Source organism: Oreochromis aureus, linkage group 7, assembly GCF_013358895.1.
Source record: "Oreochromis aureus strain Israel breed Guangdong linkage group 7, ZZ_aureus, whole genome shotgun sequence".
Taxonomy (NCBI): Eukaryota; Metazoa; Chordata; class Actinopteri; order Cichliformes; family Cichlidae; genus Oreochromis; species Oreochromis aureus.
The window spans coordinates 14,332,602-14,360,401 of NC_052948.1; the positions used below are offsets into that span (position 1 = coordinate 14,332,602).

At 41.9% G+C, this 27,800-nt stretch overlaps 1 protein-coding gene across 1 annotated transcript in view; it reads right to left on the reverse strand.

Moving 5' to 3' along the window:
• Window positions 1–26,712, reverse strand: part of syt7a (synaptotagmin VIIa) — a 94,358-nt gene extending 67,646 nt beyond the window's left edge. The window contains exon 1 of the mRNA XM_039614922.1: window positions 26,550–26,712. Coding sequence (XP_039470856.1) covers window positions 26,550–26,583 — 34 coding nt within the window. The 5' untranslated portion in view covers window positions 26,584–26,712. The remainder of the gene's footprint in view (window positions 1–26,549) is intronic.
• Window positions 26,713–27,800: the final 1,088 nt, after the last annotated feature.

The following is a 27,800-nucleotide window of genomic DNA, read 5'->3' on the forward strand; positions in this document are numbered from 1 at the left end:
TGACTACCATTATTCCAGGTTGAAGGGCATTAAATTGCCTCTATATACCCTATGCTATTTGTTCTAAGGAGGGTCAGGGCTCACAATAAACAGTTTATTGAATTGTTTGATACACTTTTCCCCTGGGGTCTCCATTTTTTCCCACATTTTCCTTATAACTCAGGCTGCGAACTTGCTAAAGGAGACCTATTATGTCCATTTCCAGCTGTAGAAGAATCTCATTGTTGGAGTCTAGTAGGGTAGTTTTACACAATTACCAGGTTTTATTTATCCTATATGAGCCCTTCTGCTCAGCCTATCCTGTTCTTTTAGCTCCTCTCAGTTTAAGGCCACCCTCCCTTTAAGTAAACTATCCTTTTCTTTCTTTGGCCCGCCCAAACAAAAGGTTTGAACGGCATGTGGCTGGTTCTCACAGTTAGAGCTGTATGTCTAAGATTACCACATTAGTCTATGTTATTTTGTATGTCATAAGTTCATTTATCATAAAAGAATTATATCTGGGAATCCACTGACTATTGTCTCCCTGGCCTGGGGAGCCAATAGCTATAAGCTAGGTTTTAGCTGATAGGAGTAGCACCCATTCACGCACACATTCACGGCAAGTTACGTTGTAGCCACAGCCACCCTGGGGCGCACTGACAGAGGCGAGGCTGCCGGACACTGGCGCCACCGGGCCCTCTGACCACCACCAGTAGGCAACGGGTGAAGTGTCTTGCCCAAGGACACAACGACCGAGACTGTCCGAGCCGGGGCTCGAACCGGCAACCTTCCGATTACAAGGCGAACTCCCAACTCTTGAGCCACAATCGCTCCCGGTAGCCACAATCGCTCCCGTCCAAAGACATGCAGTTTGAGGGGATAGGTTAATCGGATAATCCAAATTGTCACTAGGTGTGAATGTGAGCGTGAATGGTTGTCTGTTCCTGTGTGTTGGCCCTGCGACAGACTGGCGACCTGTCCAGGGTGTACCCTGCCTCTCGCCCTATGACAGCTGGGATAGGCTCCAGCGCCCCCCGCGACCCTGGAAAGGATAAGCGGAAGCGAATGGATGGATGGATGGATGGAGTAGCACCCAGTTTGGTTTTCTCCTGCCGTAGTCCATCTGCTTCAAGGTTCAATGTGTTGTGTACACATTGGTTGTTACTTGGCTTACTGTTGCCTTCCTACCAGCTTGAAGCAGTTTGGCCTTTCTGAACTGCTGCTCACTCGATAGTTTCTCTTTTTAGGACCATTCTCTGTAAAACCTAGGAATGGTTGTGGGGAAAAAATCCCAGAAGACTGAAAGTTTCTGAAAAAATCAGACCAGTCCATTTGCCATCAAAAACCATGCCTCACTCAAAGTCACTTAAATCACCTTTCTTGCCCATTCTGATGCTCAGTTTGATCTTCAACAGATTATCTTGATGTTTACATGCCTAAAATGACATTAATTTAGATTAATAAGCCATTGAACAGGTATACTTAATAGTAGTAATAGCTGGTGACTATATCGTCATAGAGGTTCAAGGCAAAGATTCAAAATCCTTATTAGTCAATGATCCACAAAGGTCACTAAAATAGAAAATTCTTCTTTTTCTTGTGTTTACTTTCTCATATGCACCACTGAGAAGCTTTTCATTTAAATGAATCTTGTACTCTCATGTCCAGTTCCCCTTAATGTATTCGCCCTGTGATCCCACTGAATATTTAGCTCTTGCAGTTGGTTAATGTTATATTTACATCACAGCAGTAAACACTGGTTAATCCATTCCTTATACTTTTATCAGGGCCTTCTTTGGCTGTGGTGAGGCTTAAAAGAGCCACCATCCTTCAAAGTCTTTAAATGCTGTGTGCATTACTACAGATATGTTTACATAACGTGGAGAAATGCAGAGCGTGACGGAGCTGCTGTGCCTGGTTACTGCATGGTTGTACACAGTCGCTGCCACCGGTACACCCTATATCATTTTTCCCCTCGCATTTTCTCTTATTTTTTTCCAACAGTCATCGTCATCAAAGCTCAAAATGGTAATAGTCTTTAGCGCCAAATATTTTTCCTGGCTCCTCTGACTTCCTACGCCTACTCGACGTTCACTTTTTACCACCTTCTTCTCTATGCGCCTCTCCTGTAACTTCTAATTTATAGCTGCATCGCTTTTCACCATCTGTGTTGAAAGTTGTTTTTTAGCCGAAGCCCTCCTAAATATGTGCACACGCACATGTGCTCAAAGCTGCACGCACCAACACGCACACATATTCTTCCACTTGACACAGCTTAAGCACAATGACATGAGTGGGAACGCATGCACTTTAGGGATGTGAAGAAACCAAGAAAAGTGGAGAGAGAACTGTGCAGGAAAAAGCAGAGTGGGAGTGAGGGAAGAGATTTTCAACTGTAATGCTATTGAGAAGCAATTTGTGAAGCTTGTGCATATGCATGCAGGCCTACAGTCCCCATCTGCCCACATCATCAGCTCACTGCTGGTGACATCAACCAAGACAAAGAGGTTTCGGATGCTCCAGATGTATTATGTGGGTGGTATTATAAAATCTAATCCAAGTCAAAGTCAATTGTATTTGCCTAAGGATACCAAGTTGCATGCATTCATGGCATGTGTTTGTATGCGTGCGTGCTTGTGTGTGTGTGTGTGTGTGTGTGTGTGTGTGTGTGTGTGTGTGTGTGTGTGTGTGTGTGTGTGTGTGTGTGTGTATGCGCTTTTTTTTAATCGATGTCTAACTTCCAGTGAAAAAATATTAGCCTAAATATTCTCCGTCTTTCAAAAGTGGGAAAACAATTATTAAGGGTGTAATTAAAGTATTGGCAGGACAAGTGCAACTTTAATTGAATGACAGCTAAATGACAGCTAAATGACAGTGAAGCGGCCTAGTCTCCGCGTATCCGTTATGGTTTATATAAAATCTCATCAAACTACACAATGAGCTCGGCTTAAGGCATTCACACGACTATTCTCGTCCCAGACGGTCACACATCTACAGAGCAAAGTTCATATGAAAATGCCAGACAGACTCCATTTGTCATAAATGAATTAATTTTGATTCATGGCTACCTGGAGGGCTCTACCTTTGCCTTCTTCATTCAATTAAAGGCTGCTTGTAAAACGCACTTTATTACCTGTCTGGACAGACTTGGCAGTAAAAATCCCAGAACCTTAGCTTCTAGCTAGAGGTTAAAGTATTGACTCGGCCACAACCCAGCCAAAGTCATCTCCCTTTAGACTCCATAAAAAAGCCACTAAAACGCAGAAAAGTGACCCAACGCCAGCCTTGCGTGTGTGTCTTTCTGTACGTCCACCTTATATGTAGGTCTCTCTGCGAGTGGCGTTCCCTTTCCACTGAGTCAAAACCTCACGCTGATGCGATGAGTGATCACCCTGCCTCTCCTGTGACCGCAACGTTCTCGGCGGCTGGTGTCAGGAGCGCTGACAACAGGAGGATGTGCAAGTGTGCGACAGCTAAGTGAGACGGAGTGAAAGGTTCGTTTAGAGGAAAAATAAATGGGTCCGGTGTCTTTGTATGTGCAACAGGCAGCCAAGCAGTAATTTACACTGTCATAGGAGCACAAAGGGAGAACAGGCCAACACCACTATAGGGTGCATTATATTTGTTCAGTGACTTCTGCTCTCATCTGATGGAACGGAGAATTCCCAGGTGACCTTTCTCGTCAGAGGGCTGTGCATTAATGGTTAAGCTCCACTACGGCCCCACTGATCCTGTTCTCTACACTGCTGCGAAATGTGCGGAGGCCCGAGGGACAGCACTGCATTGGCTTCGTGTCAGGAGAAGATTTAAATACCCCTCTGCATTTAGATTCCAGCTGGAGTGACACCACAGAAAATAACCCTCATTAGCATCAGGCAATGTCAAAGGAAGGACAAATTAAAGTAATGAAATGTATCCTCTCTTAACGGCGACTCTTTAATATATCTTCTTCCTCTGACTCAAAGCGGCTTTCTTCCAAAAAAAAGAAGAAGAAACACATTTGATAATTAATTATTTAAATGAGTGAAGTTTCACTTTTTTGGAGACAGACAGCACTATATAAACATAATTTCCTTTTCATAAGCACGGGGTCATCGAGGAAGGGCCTTCAGCGCTGCTGTCTGTTGCTTGACTGCTCATTGATGTGTTTGCTTGTAAAACTGTCAACAATTTACAGCTGGGTAGTACCCAGCAGACTGAGACTTATTGACGATGCCACGCAGCTGCTCGCTTGCGGCAGGCTACAGTCGAGCTCATGGGAAATATAGTTTTCCACAGCTTACCGGTCCTTGTGGCCTTCGCTTCTGCAGGGAGTGCTCTGTGATTTTTCCTTCCACATTAAGTCAATTATACAACACCTGAGGACACTTCAAGCCCAGCTCCACGTTGTAACAGCTTGTCTTAATTCTTCCTCACTAGCATATTAATACAAGCTGCTGTGACAATGCTTTACACTCACAAGGAGGGCCTGCTCCTGCAGTCAATACCACCTCTGTGTTACAGCTTGGGAGTGGCCGTATTACTCGCAGTACCGTGCGTGTCACTATTTGTCATGTCAGCCAATACTGCAAAGTTTTCCATCTGGCTGGCAGGGGCAGCGGTGAACTAATGGCAGGCTTGGCTGCCATTAAGCAGAGCGATACACACCCAGAGCTCTCATATCTACTTGACATTATCACCCTAACATCATGACAAGGATGCCATTTGGCTAACTATTGCTGGCATAACTGAGGAAGAAAATAATAGAGGGAGTGTGAGTTCAGGCTGGAGAGGAATTAAGAGAGAGAGAAAGAGAAGAGATTTAAGTTATTACTGGAAATCACAGTAGATGTCTCTTCTGGCAGGGTAATAATGAGCAACACGGTATTTCTGCCCGAAATATATAATTAAATGTGGTAAGCGGCAGTGCGCTGCTTTCCATCACTGTCTCAATTTACTTGAAACCCTCTTGAGGGCGCACAATGCTGAGCTGACCACATGTAAACTGAGTTGTCACAAACAATCTAACCGGCACTGCGACGGTTATTTATTGTAATTGGAATGAAAAGCTAAAGCTCTGGACTAACCTGATCTAAGGATGATTAATTAAGTCGCTTCAAGGAGCTACAGTTCTCGTCATGCATAATGGGTCAGATGAAAAAAGAAAAGTTTAAAAAAAACAAAAACAAAACAAGCGATGCTATCAAGGCAGACTCTCAGCCTCCATGAGGTCTGTTAGATCACTAAAAGGACAAACGGGACAGTTGTGTGATCTGTATGCAACGTGACCTTTAAGCCAATCGAGTGGGTGGGGGTGGGGGGCAGATTCCCAAAAGGCCCCAAAACAGTGGTTGCCGTTACATCAGATCTGGTTGCTTTGAACAGATTTTTCTAGATCATTACTGTTTCTAAAAAAAGATCTCACTCCGCTGTGCTCCTTTGGATAGGAGCAGGTTCAGTCAGAGGACAGGTTTAACAGAGCTTGCGACATGGTTTTAAGTAAGGCAGTTTTGGCTCAGTTGAAATACACGCTGGATGGGACCACTGGATGAATTACAATGAAATTTAGAGCAAATATTCATGGTCCCCCCGAGGAGGAGTGTAGGGACGCGCCAGTGCTACTTTTTGTCTGATAAAATGAAAGTACACTCAAAAAAATATTCATGCCCAAACTGAATTTTAAGTAATTTAATTATATGTAAATTTTCCATATAATTTTGTTACATAAAAACAATGCAAATTTAATAGAATCTGGTCAAATGAAATTAGTTTGACTGGTATGCATTCAGTTTATACCAAGCATATTTTCCTCATTTTTTTCCCCACGTACTTATATTTACAGCGGGTAGAATCAGTACTGAACACGTCACCGATTTTCTAAGCAGATATTTTTCTATCGACGTGAAATTCTCACCAGATGTCAGTAACAACCCATCAAATCCATATATGCAAAGAAATCAAACCATAGATTATTACACATAGAATGTGTAATAATGAGAAATGGCACAGGGAAAAAGTATTGAACACACACTTGCTGAAGTTCATTTGACACTTTGTAGAAAAGCTTTTGTTGGCGATGACAGCTTCAAGACGCCTCCTGTAAGGAGAAACTAGTCGGATGCATTGCTCTGAGCTTTAGTTCCTTCCATAGATTTTCTACTGGATTTAGGTCAGATGATTGGCTGGGTCATTCTAGCTGCTTTATTTACTTTCTATGAAACCAACTGAGAGTTTCTCTGGCTGTGTTCAAGATCATCGTCTCGCTGAAACATCCACCTTCATCTCGTCTTCATCATCCTGGAAGACGGCAGCAGATTTTTATCGAGAATGCCTCGTTACATTTTCCCGTTCATCCTTCCTTCAATTATATGAAGCGCGCGTGCTTCATATTATTGAACTTGATTCAACATGCTTTTCCTTCAGCGATGGAGTCTTTGGTGGTGAGCGTGCAGACAGGTCATGGCGGTTGAGTGGGACTGAACCAGCTGATATTAATTTGCACTAAGTGGCAGGATTGCTTTCTAATCAATGATAGGTTTCAGCTGGTGTCATGACTTTCCATGCCTTTTTGCCTTTCTTCATGTGTTCATGTGTTTTTCCCTGTGTCATTTCTCATTATTGCACATAACTTAATTCATGGGCATCTTTGGTTTGATTCTTTCCATTGGATGTGTTGTTACTGAGATTTAGAGGGAATTTCATGTAAATAGCACCTTAAGAAATGTATTTACTTAGAAAGTTGGTGACATGTTCAGTACTTTTACATTTTACCCGCTGTATGTGCCACCAATCACCAATATGGATTATTACAATGTGTAATAAAGTAGGCAAATCAAGACATTATTACTGGTTAGTTTGTCAATTGAGGTGATTTTAGCTCATTGCATCTTTAAATATTTAATCTTTAGATCTTTAAATTAATATTGTCATTATGATATTCATATACAAATTTAAGTTGCTCCATTAAAATTTTCAAAATACCGCTTTTATTCGTTAGATTTGTACTTTTTAAGCTCTTCTTTCTTTTTCGTTTAGTTTAAAAAAAACATTTTATATTAACCTTTTTATATTATATTTGGATTACTTTTTTCTGTTTTCTCTTTAAATGTGTTACTTTCTTGTCGATTTTTACCTTACTGAGGTATTTTGTTTTGTTACATTGTCTGCATGCAAAAACACCTTCATGCTGTGGGAAGCAGCTACAGCAATCCATCATTATCATCAAAAGAGAGAAAACAGAAGGTGGGAATTTCTATCTGCTGGTGGCATTTTAAATTAGAGCTGAGTGTAACTGTGCCTTTGCAACATTTGCTTCATTTTTTGTTTTACCGGTTTGCTTTTGGATATTTAAGTAATGTTTAATGAGAATTTCAAAATGACAAGAGAAGCTCAACGCACATCTGCAGCCTTCTCTGACCACTCCTCACACAATGGAATTCAAAGTAAATGTTTAGCACATATGTTTAAAAAGATACTCTGCTTAATGTGTCTGGTTTTTGTTTCCGAAATCATGTCTGGTGGGGCAGAGAGTTGCTGAGTCGAGAGTCTGGCTAGAAAGGTGGAATTTCAATATGCTGGTCAACTTTTTTTGGCATCGGCGCTGCCTCTGTGATCACCCATTAGTTTGTAGCTGTCACCATGAAATCACTATACATGAAAAATACATTAAAATATTTGACTTTTCCAGCACAACAAGGCCTTACAACTCATTTAGCCTTTTAGTCATTACAGAGATTTTACTCGGTGATAGTGCAGGTAGTAGTGAGATGAAATTTGGGCACATCAACATTGGCTGGAATAGAAAAGGTCATGATGCCAGAGTTTTAGTTAACCCCTAAATGCAGCACTGAGGCCTCATAGCCCATAACCCACCACAGAAACATAATATCTGCAGACTTAGATCATATTTGCAGATTTTGTGAAATCCACCATGAGGATGTCATGCTAGATGAAGACTATGACAATATTCATCAAGAGGAAAATGAAGACAATATAGAAAATCTTCACAGATATAGGCAGTGCAGACATAATACAAGGAATGTGTGTGTTTAACACCTGAAGTACCTACAGCCAAGGTCAAACGTAAGAAGGAAATTTAATAACTCAGTTGGGTAAATTAAACTGGCATTTCTGCGGTGCTTTTATTTTTCATCAGTCAGTTATGTTTGGTTTTTATGGCAGCATGTAAACTTGTCCAAATGAACCACACAAACAGAGCAATTGCACAAGAGCTTGTTTTAATTTACCTAAACCTGCAAAGTGTGCAAATGCACTTTGAAGAAACCAGCAGTGGGACTCAAAGGCCTGCCTGAAGTCAAAGCGTGAAGGTATGATGGAAAAAGTAGAATAAATATTGAATGAAGCACTTGAAAGCTTTGTGGGTATTTTGAAAATCAGTGACTATTCATAAGTTAATGAAAGGGCACTAGTTATCTAATGGAAGTGTTTAAAGTGGCGAGCACAATACCTTCTCAAAACACTAAACAATGCACGGAAGAAATGTGAGGCTCAGCAAAGAGTATGATGTGTGTGGTGTGATGTGTGTGTGTGTGTGTGGGTATGTGTCCATGCTTATTTGTGTGATTGCCAGAACGTGGCTGAGCTGTGCCTGTGGATGCAGGGTGATTCACCAGGCTGTTCTGGAGGACTCCTGTGTGGGCTCACCATCATTGAAATAGGATCTGAGACGAGGAAGAATAACGAAGACAAACACGAGGGAACACAACAGACAAAGCAAAGATCTGGGCTTCCCTTAAGGACCACTGTATCCCCCCCAGTCTGTAACAACTTACAGCAAGTGCCCCTTTCACGGTGCTTCTCATGGTGATGTGTGGTTGAACAATGGAGTGGTCATAAATCAGATTATGTAACAATATGTAAAGGTTTGGGAAGGGGGGAGGAGTTCCAAAGTGTCACTCCTCCATGCATCTGGGCTGGAGAGATTGTGCAAACCTCTGCTCAAAAAGCAGCACCCAAAATAGGATTAGACCAGAGCAAGTAAAAAAAAAATCTAAAACGTAGACAACTGCCAGCATGCCCTACCTCCAGGCTGTGCTAGTTGGGGGCTGGCAGGCTGGAGGCTGGGGAAGGGGAGGGGGAAGAGGAGACCGTGCGTATGGCTGTGGCTGTGCTGCCTGGATGGCTGGAGGAAGACAGTGAGGGAGCATAGGCATGCAGGCCTACAGATGCTCAGGGTTTTTTATTAGCCTGCTTTCCACTGCAAAGCCAAAAAGGGCCAGGCAGGGCTTGCTTATTCCTCCTATCCCTAATGTCATCCCTAAAACATTCTTGAATCTCTCAGCACTTCATTACCCGTGTGCTGATTGCCAAATGGGTTACAGTTTACAATAGTTATCGTCATTCTCCCTCCTGTTCCTCTTCCCTGCCCACATCAGGTTTGCCAGCTGATAAAGATTCAAAATTCTTCTCGGCCTTATAGTTGTGGCTGGTGGCCCATGATTCTTGCAGAGAACAGCCATTCATGGAAACAAACACGTATCCAGAATGCGCCTAGAATAAACTGCAAATTACACTTGGCCTGACCACATTGCTTCCTGGCACACATTTAATGTATGTTTATAATGTTGAAAGGATAAAAAAACACATTTTTTTCCTCAGCCACAGATCTACTGTAGAGACAGGAAATGCTGTTTGGTTCCCTCGTGAATGGTCTTCAAAACACAGCCCGCCCCGCTTGCCACAAACAAACAACTTGTGGTACTGTATGCATGTCGTACAAAGTTGTGGATGACCCCACAGCCCTCACATGCAGTCAGAGAGGCGCTTGCTTTCACAGTACACTGAATATGCAGTCACATGCATCACTGACCACTGCTGAAGGTTGTTTGAGCTATTTGATCGCAGGAGATCCTGAAAGCTGTTTGGGTGCAGGAACACCTGTATTAGGGGGCTTCATTTTGGATCAAAATGTAAACAGAGCTTTAGTAGTAGTAGTGGCATTGGCTCAGTCATAACAAGCACAAACACAGAGGCTATTTTACAGCTGCGCACTCCCAATAGAGCTGAATTTGAAGAGAGTATATTTTACTACTCACTTAAGCTTTATATATATATATATATATATATGTATATATATATTTAATTTTTTTTATCCATCCAATACAAAATCGCCATCTGTGATTCATTTTTACTAGTGGACAGTCTCCTTGCTCTCATTTTGAACATTCAGGTGTTTCCAGCTTGTTCCAGTCCTTCCTACAAGCTGGCTCATGTGATAGGCCTTGACATTATTCAGTTTGTCCTTCTTCTGAGCAGATCCAATGCTAGCTGCAGGGCCACTCAAACCAGAGCCTGCAGTCAACAAACTCGTGCTGCTATGCTGAGCTCGCCAGGGATGCAGAGCTAACAGCGTGTACTGTCACCAGCTGTAAGTCCAAGATGGCGGAGTCCATCAGCAGAGTAAGAGGCTCAGGAAAAAGGGAGGTCCTTATATCTCTCTTATTTTATTTTATTTTTTTCAGAAAGTACAACCTTCAGTATAACTTAATAATTTGTTTAACAAACATTTTGACATTGAATAACCGTTGGCAGTCTTTTCTCAGTTGATGAAAAAATAGTTGAAGATTAATGTTGAGCCGACAGATGTTACCACGGCACTGGGTAAAGTGGAATGAAACATGAAACACTACATGTATAAAGGATAATTTACACTATGGATTCCTGCTCTCAAACACTGAGATAGATTTAACTCTGTCTGTGAAGCTGAATTTAAGAAATAAGTGCATAAAGTTCAAGTTTTTAAAACACGTTTAGCGCCATCTTGTGCCAGTACAGAACGTGACGTCATCTAGTTGGCTGGTTGGCTGAGGCTAATAGACTTAGTAACTTTAAGTTGGCAAACTGGTGACAGAAATGGTAACTCAATGGAAAGCAAGGGTAGTAAAACTAGAGGAAAAGCAGAGAAACCGATTAGGATACTTGAATTAGTCACACATGCAGACCTCTGTTTCTAAATCAGACTGCAAAGCTGCATGCATGCTCCAGCTTCATCCTCCAAAAGAATACCTTAGACCACGGACACACTATAGATAAATGGATGCATGCACTGCATGTTCCTTCTCCATCACTGCACACAGTAATAGCTTCAGGTCAGCACTATATGACCTGAGTAGAAACCATTCATACATATTCAGACAGGTTACTCTGAAACTACATTGCCACATGATTGAGGTTCCACTTTAAAAACAGGACATATGTCATTGCTGCAATATTACCACATACGTCATCAAAATGAAATGAGATGATATTATCAGACAGTCAGAATTAAGCACCATTTTACTGAGCTATATATTTAAAATTAAACTCCATTTACAGTGGAGAATCTTTGCATAAGACTTTAAGGTCAGGGAAGAATCTTCGACCTTAATTCCAACCTCTTCTTCCCCATCCTGCTTTCCATTAATTCCTCTTTTCCTCACTGCTCTACCTAAACCTTACAGACTCCAAATACCTGGGTTTGTGATCTCTTGGTAGATAGCGCGCCAACAGGAGGCATTTTATGGTCCACATCCAGGTTGTCAAATCTGTCTGGAGCACATTACACAAAGTGCTGCTGCAAACAGTGGGTAATAAACAGTGGGAAACAGAGCACGGCATGCCGCATTTAGAAGCAGAAGAAGAGGAAAATGGAGCAGTCTAAAGGACACAGGATGCATTTTCACTGAACTTCCCGAAGCAATTCTCTGCTCACACTAGACACTGTAACATCCCCTCCTCTCCCAACCATCATCTGCTCCTCTGCCGGCCCAAATCTCTGTCCGTCCTGCAAGTTTTCAACATTTCAAAGGCAATCTAGAGTAATACTGACCAGCAGTATATGAGATGCAGATATAACACAGAATTAAATATTTAATACCAACAGGCTATTACATTATATTAATATTTCAGAAGAGTTAAGGAGAGGGGCCTGGGGGTGGGGGGTGGGGAGGTGGCTCTGAGATCTGGATTGAAACAGAGGTGTCAAAAATATCTCTGCACAGAATGATAATATGCTACTGCTACTGAACCAGGGTCCATTATTTTTTACACATAATAATCAACATGTAACATAGTTCAAGGCACAAGACAATATACAGCAAAGATACATCACGTACTCCCCGACATGAGAGACCTATAGATCTATACGTTCTGCCCTATAACCTGGTGTAATTCATGTTTCATGCTTCCTTGGTGTGTTTCATATTAGTGGACCCTGCGTGCATGATGAGGTTTGTCAGGCGCTTTAAGGAGGAGGAAACTTGTCAGAAGAAGCTGGGAGCCACACGCCTGTCAATCCTCGGCGATGTCTGATGTGCAGTCATTGTGTGTTTTCCTCAGAGTCAGAGCCTGCTCAGTGGAGGGTCTCAATTTGCGGTGATCACCAAATATTAAGTGTCATTTTTTAAGCAACGCTCCGCCAAAAACCAAAAAAAGGATCCTAATTACGAACGCTCTTGACGTCTGGCGTCTGTTTCTTACAGCTGTTCCCATGTGCGCATTTTACCTCCTCTAGTTACACGCTTAAGCCTTCTTCTTTCCCATTTCTACTTTCACTCGTTTCTCCCACTTTGTCTTTACCTCCTCCTTCTGTTGCTCTCTAATTAAGCAGTGTTTTGTAGAGGGCAGTGAACTCAGAGACAAGGGAGGAACAGATATACCCCAGGGAAAGATGGTGCGAGAGGCAGATACTGTGACGTCCTATGCATTATCCCACTGATAGCTTATTTACCAAGTGAAGATCTCAATCATCTCATTAAGAGTGTGCTGACTGTCACTGATGAGCAAGCAATTCACCGTCCTTATCAAGAGGAAAATTACATATAAGATAACATATTTTAGCACAATCAATCTTGTGTACAGTAGCAGCTGACAAACATTACCACCCAGGAAGGACTATCACCACAGGGAGGATGCGCTGTAAGAGTCAGCACACTGGATGATACCATGACAATTATCATTTAGTGGTTTTAGGCATTCAGGCGTCTTGTTTTGATTATGCAATCAACATGCTTATTTTGGTTGTGAGTGAGCTGAGCTGAATCACAGTGAGCTCTCTGTTTGACCCGCCTGTTTGTTTTTCCGGGCTGTGCAGCGGGATCCTGCTTGTGCCCAAATATCCTGACATGGAACACACCACGGGACTGGAAAGTCAAGATTTCGCTGTTTACTTGTGCAAATGCGTGTCTGAGGGCATCTGAGCGCGTGCCAACTCTGTGGGCAAATAGACTCCGAGAGTAAGTGACCAAATATTGAAATATCACCCAATGTCAAGACTGTTGGAGTGTATAATTATTCGCCTTTTATGACTCATTAAGGGTATCAGCAGCCCCTCCCAAGTCTGAGAGCCATAATCAGCATAAGAAGGGTCTCAGGGTGGTTGGCATTAATCAATGACTGTTGTGGACGTGAAATATGATCTGTGGATGTAGAGAAGTGCTGCTGTTCTTTAGCATGAGAGGAAGAACAAGAAAAAAAACAAAAAGAAAGAGACACGTGTTTACCAGAGGCACAAAAGGCACATTTCATCTTTGTAGCCCGGACCAATCAGAAATGTACTGCTTGGACGACTCGGCCCAATCTGGCGTGTCTCAGCTCTACGGAGTCCGAGGCTGAGCTCTCTCAGCTCACTCCCGTGCATGCACAATTGCTTGCATCCAATTCATTGTGCTCTTCCAGCTGTACCAGTTCATGGCGTCACTAAAGCAAACAGGACGATAAGCTTGTGACCTCAAAAAGAAAAAAAAAGTTAGCTTGGCAAAGGAGCGGGTGATGAAAATAGTAATCCAGATCATTTTTAGAGACAGAGTAGGCGAGAAGGAGATGGTGGTATCAGTAATTTCATCTTTTTGTGCTTATAGCAGGTACAAATAACTTGAACCCAAGCCCCTTGATTATATAGAATCTGCCCTCACACGCCTACACGTATACACACACACACACACATTTTCCCATTTCCCTAATCAGCCATGTGAATCCATATTTGGGTTTAGAGGTGTGGGACTGTGTATTTCTTTTGTCTATGTCAGGTTTTCCCACATCATCTGTCCCTCCTGCCCAGGCTCATTACTCTCTGTTCTGCCTGCTCCTCTTCCTCCTCCTCTCACCAATGCGCATCCCTTTCCCTACAAGACACTCAGAATGGCGAGATAAATCTGAAGCAGATGTGAAATATAATAATAGTGTAAACACGTTTGCTGAAATTGTCTTTTTGCAAAATAATACCTATATATATATATTTGTTTTTAATAGAAAATGAGTAAACTTACAAGGATAGAGAAGAGAGCAAAGCAAAAACATACTGATAGCTGTTGCTCCGAGTCTGTCTATTAGTTTCAGTAAAAGCAGAAGTGTGAAAACAACCCACACAGGGACAATGAGTCTGCTGAATCCTATTCATGACCTAGCCCAGTCCTGCAGAACAAAAGCTCTCCCCACTTCATAATTTACAGTATATGTGTGCTTTCCAACGAATCCTGATGTGGCCGCAACCTGCTAATGGAAGAGAGTACACACTGAGAGTGCTCACTGCCATCCTGTGCATTTTTAACCTCACACAGTCAAAAGCTACCTCCCTGGTTTGTGCACAGAGGGAGACAGACCAGGACGTCTGAGCCAGCATTTACTGAAGCTACAGTTATGGAACAGTGAAGGGACTTAATCCATGGAGCATGCTTACCTATACAGCTAGATAAGGTGAATGAAGGAAAATATCCCTTGCCCTGCTGGTCACCACTGAAGGAACGGGAGATGAGACGGAGGAACGAGGAACGAGGGAGAAATACTCCGCCAGCCAAGCTGAGGAGATGGCAGTCATACAGCCCAATCTGTCAGTCTGACTACCTTGCCAGATACAGGGTGGCTCACACAAAATTACACACTTTTTGCTAAATACCAAGAGACAGTGAGGCTTTACACACACACATACAAATTGTGGCTCCAGCACACACACCAAGTTGTGGAACATGCTGTACTGAAGCAAACAGCATGATGCAACTGCAATTTAAACGCCCGTTCTTTAACAAAATACTCGCACAATTCCGGGTTCACCCTCTCCTCCTGTTAGCACACATGCACTCTGTCATCGCTTGCATGAAGTTTGCTCGATGGCAACTTGCGGTGACTTTGGTGTAGGAGCTGTGTTTTGCTCCACTGACGTGTATGGCTGCCCTGCCTCCCTTTGACGAAGCATCTGACATTTTAAGAGAAACACTTTACTGAAGAAGAAAATCACCACCCTGCTATCTGTACAGTAAGTATGAAGCTACAGCTAGTAGCGTGTTTGGTTAGTTTTGCATACACTCTGGAACTCTAATTTATTACCCTTCATACTAAATAAATAGTAACAGGATTTTTTAAACTGATAAGTAATAGAGGGATGTTTGCGCTTTGACAGGCTAGCTTTTTTCTCAGTGTTTCCAGCCTTTTGATCAACCTAGGCTAGCAGGGTGAATTAAGGCATATCCTATTAAAAGATGCAACATTTCTGTCTCTTCATGTGTCTGTTCAGTTCTCCAGCACGATCAGAAGATCAGGCGCCAAACTTGGCACAAGTACTATTAAACTAACTCTACACTGGAAGAGATTCACATGATGCTACCTAGCAACCACCTACCAATCCTTTAGACACCTACAAGGTTCATGTAGCATAATTAACTGTATAACTGTACTTAAGGCAATGGGATTTCAAGCCATGTGAATTAGTCCAGCATATAAAACCAACTTTTTTCCTGCTTGTGATCTTATGCATCATGATGACATGCACAGGGAAAACCATGATGCATGTAAATATGCACCTATATTGGATTTTAAGTTATAAAAGCCTCTTTTACTTTATGAGTGCATGTTCAATTGAACAAAATCTTGCACACCAGCTGTTCATTCTACATTTAATGGGGTGTACAGTAGGCATGATCTGATATCCTCATGTAGGTGTTTTTTCCTACATTATAATAACACTGTGACTTCAGTGTCATTTGACTAAACAGACCTTGTCTGAGCATTCATTTTGCATTAGCCAAGAAGTTAGCTAATGCTATTAAAAACTATCACATGCAAAACAACATGAGTAACCTGATCATATATTTGTTATATTGCATAAATTAATAAAGACACTTCCACACAAGAGTTTTATGTAAACAAAGGCATTTTTTTTTACTTTTTCCTCCACATTCCAAAGGTATGACATCACAGCAACTTCATTGGTCAGTTGTAATGTTGGTCCTGGATCAACATTATTATGATGATGCAGGACACCAACACGGGGATATCAGATACACAGTAGTAGCAGTAGTACTTTTAAAAAAATGGACAGGTGTCAGATCTAAAAACCTTGATGATAGACGTAAATACATTTTGCCATTTATAAGCATGCTATGAGTCTCATATTTATCTGAGGTTTATTTATATAAACAACATCTACCACCACTACTTTTACTCTGCCCGGTGTGATTGAGTATATCAGTTTGCCAGGAGCACATAGAGATAAAACACTACAGCATGGGCGTGTAGTAGTACTCACAATATATAAGCACTGTAGTACCCTAATGGTTAATAATACTGCATAATAATCTACAATGAGCTGGCCCTTTGTCACACCTACATTAACATTACCCTTATCCACACACCACAGAAAAATACTATGAGGAAAAAAGCAGAGCAGTCTGAAAAGCATAAATGAATATGTGCTACTTTTTCTGTGGTAGTTTATTTCTCAGTTCCAGCATGAATAGAAAGTAATGTATTCTGGTGTGAGACCACAGAATTGCAGTTAACTGTGCTTACATAGAGCTGGTATAATTTAAATAGACAGATATTAAAGCATGTTCTTTTTTCTATTGTAACCAATGTGTAAAAAAAAACATCTTAAAAAAATTCCTTGATGCTTAGGCCCAGCCGGAGGGATGCTCAAGCACAATGTATTTGCAGCACACTGACAGAAACCCTGTAGTCAACCGTCCCATTTAACTCTCAGTTACAAAGGGAGTACAGTAATCGTTTTTCCCAAAATGTCAAACTATTGCTTTTATGACTTTGGGCAGTTTTCTTTTAGAGGACACCTTTGTGGATGAGTGGATCCAGCTGGGGGCTTTTGTTGCATGTCATACCCCCTGTCTCTCTCCCTTAGTTTCCTGTCTATATTCATCAGCTACACAATATATTAAAAAAAAAATACAAAAGTTCAGGGTCATTTATGCTAGCTCACACTGCAGATCAGTTCTGCAGGGTCTGTTTAAGATGAGCAAAATTACAGTTGGTAGCTGGAAAAATGCTTTGAACCCATTATAACAGAAGCTATTACTCTTCATCTGTGTAAAATCGTTGTGTGGAAAGACTAATTATGCTCTGGAATGGTAATGATGTCTGTCAACAGGATAATTCGCAAAGAATTCACTCTGAGCCTTAAAGTGAATGCGATTGTGCGACCACTGGAGGTTTAATGTGAGGATTAGTGGTGGTGATTTAAGACTGGCAGCGAGGGAAAAGGGCACGTTTTCTAAAAAAGTAAAATACTACAGAGCACGACTACATTACCGATGAGGCCATATAAAACAATAAGAGTAAGAGCTTGGAGTGACCTCAAGGGGCTTAGGCGAACTCTTGACCTGCTGTAAACATAGCCATCATATATTATCAACACTCCAGACACTGTTCCTCTGGAGAGATAATCTCATAGAGCGCCCGAGCCACCTCAGATCTTTCATATCAGCGCCATGGTGCTCTGAAACACTATGGCAACTGCTCGCACACGTAATCTCTCCTGGGTGTGAGATGCAAACAGAGCTAATAAGTTTGAAGAGACAGCAGTGATCACATTTCCAAGCGACTCTTTGCATCCTGCTCGGATAACCGAATAAAGGATATTCTCAGCAAACCACAATCCCACTTTCAAAACACATGATCCTAAGATGACAAGCGCCAGGCTATCCATTATGCAATACTCTCCTTTTCTCCATCGCTAATCAAAAGTGGAGCAACTTCCCTGGATGGGATTAACAGTCGCTCAGTCTTGCCCTTTTTGCTTTCAGGACAGGGAAAAAGGTGATAGGATGCACTTAACCAAATGCATCGTGGCACCTACTGACAGTGGGAGCTGCAATGAGACTGTGGAGGTCATTGTGGTGGCCGTGGTTGGGGAGGGGGGATAAGGAGAATAAGCAAAAGAGATTGCGAAGAGAACACGAACCGGCACGGCGGCACTGGGTGGTTACGCAACAGCATACACAGAAACGTTCACTACACACACGCAGTAACCGCAAACATGACAAATGTCCCACCGCTGCCTCTAAATTTAAGTCAGCCATGTTAAAAGTTAGACATTAAACCGCTCCAGTCAGTTATGAAGTCACGTTGCTCTTTTCAAGTTTGCCTTTTTTTCTCCTCTGCTTCCTTTTTTCCCCTTCCCCATCCCAGACTAAAGCTGTCAACTACCCTTCATTCTTTACTATGCATGCCTCCCATTCCCGCTCTTCTTCCTTTTTGCACACACGTACATAGACATATACACACAAGGCCTCCTCTCCTCTGTGTGACCTTGACTGGCTAGCACTCCAGGGCTTGTTCTTTGCCTCTCCCTCTCCCTCTGTCTCTCTTGTTCCCTCCATCTTTCAACGCTCGTCTCCACTCCATCGTCTGCCTCCCTAGCTCTTGCCTTCTATCACTCTCCTGCTGGCCGGCTGATGCTAACCGGTGCAGCCCCCCTTTTTTTCTTCTTCTTTTTTTTTCTCCTCCTCGCGAAGGCACAGAGGAGAAAGGGACAGAAGATGGCAGAGAATGGAGAAGTGAAAGACCTCCCCCTCCTCCGCAATCTAGTCAGCTGGGAGAGTCCACCATAAAAATAACTCCAGCACTAAGAAGCTCTATCAACAAGTCTGCTATATAGGGCCTGACTGATTTGTTATATTAACAGAAAAACTGGACTTCCTGCACGGATAATTCATAATAGCTGGTTAATTACATTGCAGTTACCCCTATTTAGCATCTATTGCAACCATATAAATATTTACAAAATGGTTTAAAACACTTAAATCAGATTTATATCAGATTTATCAGTGCTTTGATAACAACTCTAACTTTTCTATATAAGCATTGACCTAAGAAGTGAAAGATCCCCAGTTTGATCCCCAGAGGAGACACAGATCCTTTTGGGGTTGTGTCAGGAAGGGCATCCGGTGTCAAAACATGTGGAGCTACCCGCTGTGGCAACCCCTTGTGTATAAGAGAGCAGCCAATAGTAGCAGTGGCAATAATATGAAACATGTTGGTAAAGAGGAAGTCGTCGTTAAATGCTCAATCGGGAGGGTGCTTTGGATAGTGGGCGATGCGAGGGGGGTAAACGAGACAATAAATAATTAAATGTAATATGTCTTTACATTACATAAGGCTGATTCCGTGTTATGTAAGAGTGATGCTCCCAGAAAGGGTGCAGGTTAATCAATGGAGCAAAAAATAAATCTATTCTCCACAAACGCGGTTTTTATTTCTCAGTAGCGCAAATTGCTTGATTCAAAGTGTGATTAGACTTTGCTCTAATCAGCTGATGCGGCTTCCTGTTCCACCGGGGAGGATGACGAGCTCTCTCAGTGGAACAGTGAAGCAGCAGGTCCAAATCCATGTTTCGTTGCAGGTGTTCCTACAAAAGCATCTAATTGCCTGAAACCGAGCCTGTTCTTCGTACTCCAGTCATCCTTGAGTTTTTGTTTTTTTCCCCCAATGGCTCAGCTCATAACACCCATCTGTATCATAAATTGGAGCAGTTAACTCTTTGACTATCCATTCAAAGCTAAAACAAACGTGAGCTCAGCTGACAGAGCGATCCATTAAATGTCAAATAGGCTGATTAAGCACTCTGTACAATAACACTGTTCCCGTGCCAATTTATGTACCTTACACATATCTAAAAGGTCTCTGCTGCGATTGTGCTCACCAATCTGATGCCTGCAGACTGAAGCTCATGTGTTTAACTCCAGATTTGCTATATAAAATATGACATTTTCATCTAATCTACATCTGAAATTAATACAGCAAGCTGACAGGACTTCAGAATAGCTTCCAGCTGCTTTATGTTTTAAACAATATTAGAAGGGAAAACAGAGGGCTTCGTGAATAAGTATCTTCGGCAACCTTTCCTCAAAGTTCGATCACACAAATGCAGACTTGTTGAATGCACCTGCTAAGCCAGACATCTTTTTCTCCCAGCATCCAGTTCTTTCTTTTTTCTTTTTTTTTCAATTCATCTTGCTCTAAGAGGCATGGTCATTACAAGACTGCCACAGCAATCCCCCCAAAATAATTTCCCATCCTACATTAGTAAAACAGCCATGAAGTCGAGGGACATCATCAATTTCTACAGGGCAATAATAACAAAGAGGTTAGGAACTCGCAGTCTTCCGCTGACACCTACACTTCACACCGTGTTAAAGACACCCCACAAATCTCCTCCGTTTTTTCCATTTCATTTCCCTCGCACTTAAAATCCTTTGATGCACGCTAAGAAAGATGAGACACCCGGGGCACAATGAGGGCCTTTTCATTCAGCGGTAAGTGATTACAGTAAATCACTCTAACCACAACTTTGGTTCATATATAAGAGCATATTTCAGCATGTTGCCCGTGGTCTGAAAGGTGGTGGCAAACCAGAAATAAAAATAAAATCTATACTAGCAATTGCTAATAATTTTATCTCTAATCATATAGAATCTCTCTGAGGTCATGCTAAGGCACAGCAATGCTTTTATCTAAATGTGGTGGCTGATTTTAACGTGTTCGCCATTTGAGTCTGGCTCATTCACATGCTAACATCTGCAAAGTAATGCTAAAAATAAAGCCCAGCTGAAGTAGATGGGAATATTATTAGTACTAAAGAAAAATATGGTATAAACCGGTGATTATTGTTCCAAAGTCATAATTGGCCCCCAAAGAATCCTCAAACATGTGAAACGTGAAAGTGATTGGACTTGTTTAACTTTTGTCCCAGGTATTTAAATTCTCCACCATTTGGTTTCAGAACTGAAGAAGCTTCTTTGATGAGAGGTGAGACGTCTTCACGAAACTTAAAGAAGCTCAGTCGCTTTCTTGCCGAGCTCCTTAAACCATGCTCAAACGTGATTGGTCAATAGCGTTCTCTTCCCAGACTACAAGTGGACTGCAAACAGAAACCAGGAAACTTCCTGTACCAAAAACGTCTCTCGGTACATATGCTACATTTTCATAAGCAGAATCTGTTTGTGAAGAGTCATAAGCCAATGTACTATAGACATATTAAATTGTGACTTGACAATGGTGCTTCATTAAAAAATAATGGGATCATCAAAATTATAACATTTATTTTCTGGAGCTCGTCCAATCTAGTAATTGATGAGATAATTCACAGTCATGATATTACTCCTCTAAAATGATGCCATTTGCTCGCTGCATAACCTTTATTACAGGCTGCATATTCTATGAAGAAGCCAAAAAATATATATACTCTACTTGAAGAGCTATCTTAGTGCAGCTCCTGCATGCCAAGTTGAAGTCATTTAGATTGGTAGCCCTGCCCGGATGTTTGGACGCCAGCCCAAAACCAAGGCCAGCATCAACCTAAATCAATAGTGAACCTGACGTTATTACTATACATCATATTCAAGTAGTATGGGGTGCCAGACAGAGTCTGGGACCACACATCAAATATATTTAGGGCAATTTGTCCCAGATGGACAAACTCTGTTTCCAGAAGGTATGCATCACAGAAAGCAGAGAGAATAAAATGTCAGTTTACAGCTTTATACTTTATAGTTCTAAATTTGTGTTTGTCGTAAACTGGATTGTTTTAATCATGCACCCGACAAATTGGGACCCTGCCATGTGGTGGCATTGCTCTGCCCAAGAAGACATATTAGGGATTCACCTCTTACTGTCAGCAACGCAGGGTGAGTGCGTAATACAAGAAGTCAGTCAACCACAGGTTCTCTCTCTCCGAGCGTATCCTCGGTGCAATCTATCAATAAATGTCTCAGTATCGGTCCAACAAATCTATTATCGATAGATGAAGCTGGAAAGCTCTTCTCCTGCTTTTCAACAAGCTGAAAAATGCACTTTTTCAACTGGAAACAAAACCTGCATTCTCTGACTACTGCTGTTCCTCCCGCTGAAGAGGGAGTCGAATTGTAGCACAGACATTTCACAAGTAGAGGCAGTCTTCTGGTTATGCATGGGGTGATGATGCTGCATGCCTCACAGATTTTTCACACTCGCTGGTGATCGTTAAAGAGAAAAAAAAGCCACACACTACACACAGTGAGGCCCCATACAGACCCAATCCATTGATGAACAATGGCAGTGTCACTAGATAATTCCAGTGACTAATTACCTAAGTATAGAAAATCAGTTACAACAATTATCTTTAATTAGGATACAGCAGGCTTTGGTTTAAAACAATCATTGTTCAAAAGGAACCTAAAGATTGTATTTTAGATGTAAGGATGAAAGTTAAAAGAAAGCGCTATAGCCATCTTTTTTAAACAAAAAGCAGCTGTGAAGCTGTTTTCGACTTCTCAGATATGAAGATTATCTGTTTTTCTCTCAAAGCACACTGAACATCTTTGAGCTTGGGACTGCTGGATATCATAAAAGGAATCTGAAATTTTAATTTTTAGAGAAGAAACTATGAATCGGTAACTCGTGAAAGCCTGAACTCTCGGAGCACCCAGCAGCTCAGAAATCCAAAAAACTGATTACTGTTATTTAAGAACTATTAGTGCCACTGTGCATGACTTTCCAATTGGCTTTCCATCCATCTACTTATCCAATTCAGGCCTATCCCAGCTGTCACTGGGAAAGAGGCAGGGTACACCGTGGACAGGTTGCCAGTCTGTCACAGGGCTAAAAGGCAACCATTCATGCTCACATTTATACCAATGGCCAATTTAGAATCACCAGTTAACCTAACCTAATCACCAATTAACCTTCTTCAAAGCTGAAGTACTCGGAGGGAACCCACACAGACACAGTGAGAGCATGCAAACTCCACGCAGAGTTTGCATGCTCTGCGGCCAGGTGATGGATTTAAACTCAGGATCATTTTGCTGTGAGACGTGCTAACCACGACAGCACCAGCCAATGTTTTCTAATTATTCTGTGTTTAAATAGCAAATACTTCCATCTCTGTTTTTTCAGTACTGATCATCCTGTCTTAAAAAGTACATTTGTCATCTTGCCGAAACCATGAAACACGAGTCTGTGTGTATTTTTATGTGCCAATATGGCAAAGTAGGGTGGTGGAGACTGTGCCGAAACAGCCACATGATCTGGCAGGTGTTTATACTATCTGTCTATTTAGCTGACTAAAATAAACGCCTAGTTCAAAACGGGTGTGGTTTGACATGTGAGTGCTGAATACCGAGTAGTAATGAGTATTAAGTACAAATGAGTTGGAACATCAGCATGCTGCCTACAATCAAACACTCCTGGAGCTCACACTGCAGCATTTTTCTGATCAGTAAACGCTCTTAATACTTGCTGAATGTTTTCCAGTGGGCATAAATGAGGAACCGTTTAGCTGCCTGACTGAAGAGACAATAACAGGGTGCCACATTATCAATCTTCAGTCTTTTCTTTCTTCAATGATTGACTTTTGTTCTCAAGTTATAGTGATCACAGCCCACTTTCAGTCCTATTTCGGGTGTTTATTTGACGGTAGCCCATAGTTTGTGTGATTGTCAGGTTCACATATGATCAACCTGTTTGTTTTCACCCCCCACACTTTAATCCTCTGAGGCCATAATCAATATGTCCCCGGCAGACCTTTCTCCCTCTCCCTGCCACTCCACCTTGAGACGCGGTGTGAATTTAAAGGCCACATCAGTGCAGCGAGGGGAAACACCGACTCGTTTCAATCAATTAAAAGCGTCAATCACGAGTTCTTCACTCAGAAGAGTAGCTCCGTCACGTCGGGAGCCCGTACTCATAACTTTACTTCCTCACTCGCAGTCCATTAATTCCTGAAAACATCCTTTTGTCTAACGCCGGGTTACAGCAGCGTTCACTTTGCAAAGCTCGCCTTGAACCTGTCTCTGACACGTGTGGCCCCCAAACTACAGATTTTTTTTATGTTTGGATTTCCCGTTGCAGAAATGCGTAGGCAGTGGCACAATGGTGCTTTAAGCTCAAATTCTAATGTGCTCACAATGACAGTGCTAGCATGCTGATGTTGAGCTGATAATGTTCACCATCTTAGTGTTTAGTGTGTGAGTAGGCGAGCATTTGCTCTGCACCAAACATTACCACAGCGGAGACTGATTGTGTTATTAAAATGATGGATTTTGACAATAAACCAAAGTATTAGAACTCACGGTGCCAAAATAGTTATGTTCTAGGAAAAAAAATCAGGAAATCAACAGATTGGGGAATGAATATCTGTACCAGCAGTTCTCGAGACATTTCATTTTGTACCGCAGGGATCCAATCTGGAGTCCAAACACTAAAGCCACACTATAGCTCCAGCTAAAAAAGAAAAAAAAACAACAACAACCCCGAAATACACAAAGTGGGAATTCAGATGTAAACTCACCACCTTTAGCTGTCAGCAGGGGCAATTCCAGGATCAAACCTTTTCCTTCCTTTCCTCCTTTTTACCTTTGCAAACCCAAATTCAACTGCAGTCTAATAAGACACTACTTATTGTACTGTCTAAGAATGACTCAGAATGAATCATCACAGTTCTTATACTGGTTTTAGGGTGGGCACTTCAGTTATAAAACCTGAGGCAAAGGCTCAATTATGTTGACCATAATTTTCCAGAGTTAAAGAACAATTTGTTGCAAAGCAGATAACAGCTTTTGTCAGTATCTTAACCACACAAAGCCAGTCCATTGTACTTAAAGCAATTTTAAAAAGTCGTAGTGCCACTTTATATATCTGGACATTAGTAATAGAGTTGCTTTTAGCTGTAACCTGTACTGTGCTACGATGAAATTTAGATGTGCTTAAGCACCCCCCCAAAAGGGTCTAAACTCACCAGTGGGTGTCAATAGGTTTGGCCACTAAAGTCATGTCCAGTCCAGTTTTGCATGCTTAAGCAGCTTCACACTTCAACTGGGAACCCTCCACGCTAATGTCAGCAAGAATAATTAAAACAGTGAATTTTGTTACATCAGTGTGAATTTTTAAAAGGTGAGATGACAAAAAAAAAAAATACTACATGTTTTTGTACCCTATTGGGACCCCTTGACTTTTTTGGGGGGGGGGGGTGTTTACATTGCTTTATTGTGACTTATCATCAGTTCTCTTTTTTTCTGGAGAAAAATCACTTTAAAGGTCTTCAGTCTTCTCAGATTCCCCCAAAGTGCCTAGTGTTGAAGGTTTTTTTCTGAGGCGTGGGAGGTGGAGGTGTGTGTGTGTGTGTGTGTGTGCGTGTGTGTGTGTGTGTGTGTTGGGGGGGTCCTGTGTAATCAAGCCCATATTTCTGCTGTTTCTGACACCGCATTTATTCGCGGATCTCACTTGCACCATTGTTTCTAAAGCCAGCATCTCTCTCCCTCCCCACTGATGCTGCCGATGCTGCTGCCACACATCCCCGTACAGTACATCGTGTTGTGGTCCTTGCATGTGTGCTGGAGATCACATTATCTCGCATCACAGGGAAATGAACAGAAAAAAAAACGGCCCCTCCCACTCTGCTTCTTTTTTCTTCTTCTTTTTCTTCTTCTTTTTTTTTTTTTTTTTTTTTGCTCTTTTTACACCACCACCCCTCTCAGCACGTCCCGCCACCTCCCCTCCCCCTGTCCTCGGTAAAAAGCAGCAGGTGTTATTCCCGTATAACCTGAAGATTTAGGTGGTAATTAGCATTACCTCTCAGCCCGGGAGAGTTATATTTATGCTTGCTGGTGACGGCAGGGGACGCGAGTCGAGTGTGCTTCTGGGCACCCGACGAGAGAAGAAATCACGCCTCAAAAACACGTGGGAGAGATTACTCAAATATTCCTCCTTTTTACCCTCTTTACCCCTCTAGCGGCTGCACGGTTGTCTCTCCCCGTTAAGCAATAAGCTGCAGCCCATTAGTAATTTTTTTTTCTTGCAGGATGTCAGGCACACCATAAATACACATATAGATGCACACAGGTTTCACTGTAGCTAAGGGCTTTGACCTTGTGTTATGCTGCCCTTATTAAGTAGCTATTACAAATGTCCCGAAACCACCAACAACACAATGCAATGCACGCTGGCAAATCCATGCATATGACAAAGTGGATGTGCTTACAACAGGTTCACAATTGATGGTTCAAATGGTGCACTGGTAGAAATGCAGGATCGGGCTAAAGATTCTCCTAGGAGGCAATTAACTGCACAGATATTACATAATGACAGCCCACACTTCTCACCAGCATCCCCGGTCCATGCCAAAGGATGAGATGGGGCTTGTTGAGAAGAATTACGTTAACGAGGAGGTTGGGGGGTGGCGGGAGGGTACACCCCCCTCTCTCATCCCCTAACACCACCACCTTTTCGTGCCAGTCACCTCAAAGGGAAGCAGCGGGTCAGAAATGAAACACCTTGAAACTGTCACAGGACGCTCTCTCCCTCCGCACAGAGGGGCACAATTCTTGACGGGATCTTACCTTTGCTATTGTCCTCTTCCCTGTTCAGATACATGGCTGTTACTTCACTCCGAGGCAAACGCGATCGCAGGTATTTGTTTGCGTACTCCTCCGGCGCGTACCGTGAGCTCCGCTGATGTGATTTAGTAGTAGTAGCTGTTTATTGTTTTTGTTGCTCTCCTGAACAGCCTCTCCTCTCTCCTCCTAGTGGATAGGTAGGCTAACCAGTTTGAGACTCTCACTATCTCCCTCCCTCCCTCTCTTCCTCTCCCTGCCTCCTTCTCTCTCTCTCTCTCTCTCTCTCTCTCTAATAACCACTGTGCGCTGTGGTTTAGAGGACAAAATGGGGAAAGTGACTTTTGCAGCAGTGTGAAGAAGTCTGCCACGTGTGATTTTTTTATCATTTCGCTTGTTTTGCATATGTTTATCATATTTAAAAATGTGCCTGTGCGCGTAAAGGGGAGTGCAGTCACAGCCCACCGATGGAGACTTATTAATGCAGGGCTTATAGCCATGTTGCACAGGTTAATTGGGAAATCTCTTTAGTATAAACAGCTTTTAACTGTGTCAAAGTACCAAATTACAAGCAAAATCCTGCGTTCACTTCAGTCTTAAGCTCCTTTTTGGGTTTCCACAGTGGTTCCAAGATGTATATATTATATATTATCCTAATCAGAAGATTAATGCGTTAAAAATGTAAATGCCCAGTGATACTCAGAATGGCCATTGGTTGTGCATGTAAAATGCAGGTGAAATGATTAGCCGACAACTAAATCCTCATTTAAGCCATTTATCAAGCAAAACTGCCTCCTTCTCCAGTAGAGTTCAAGCTTTTGTTCATTGATGTCAACATTAACTGATTGGATCCACTCAGGAAAAAGTTTATGCCCAAAATGCTGACTTTAAGTAATCTGATCAGATGTTAATTTTCCGTGTAATTTGTTTACATGAGTACATTGTAAAATGTTGAATTTAATGAAATCTCCAAGCACATTTTCCTTATTGATTATTTGAATAAATGAACGTTTGATTTCATATATTTCAGCTGCATTTTACTCAAATGCTGGCTGCATGTAAACTGAAGGTGAAAAATCTTTTTCTCTTTTTTTGTTATTATTTTGAGTCTTTTTTTTTTTTGAAAAGGGCATCTGAAATGACAGTGATGAACATTTGTGACTTGAAAAAAAATAAGTTATAAGTAAATATTTAATCAACAGTGATGCCAATCATAACTAAATAACTATTTAAATATCCAAACAAATGTTGAATATT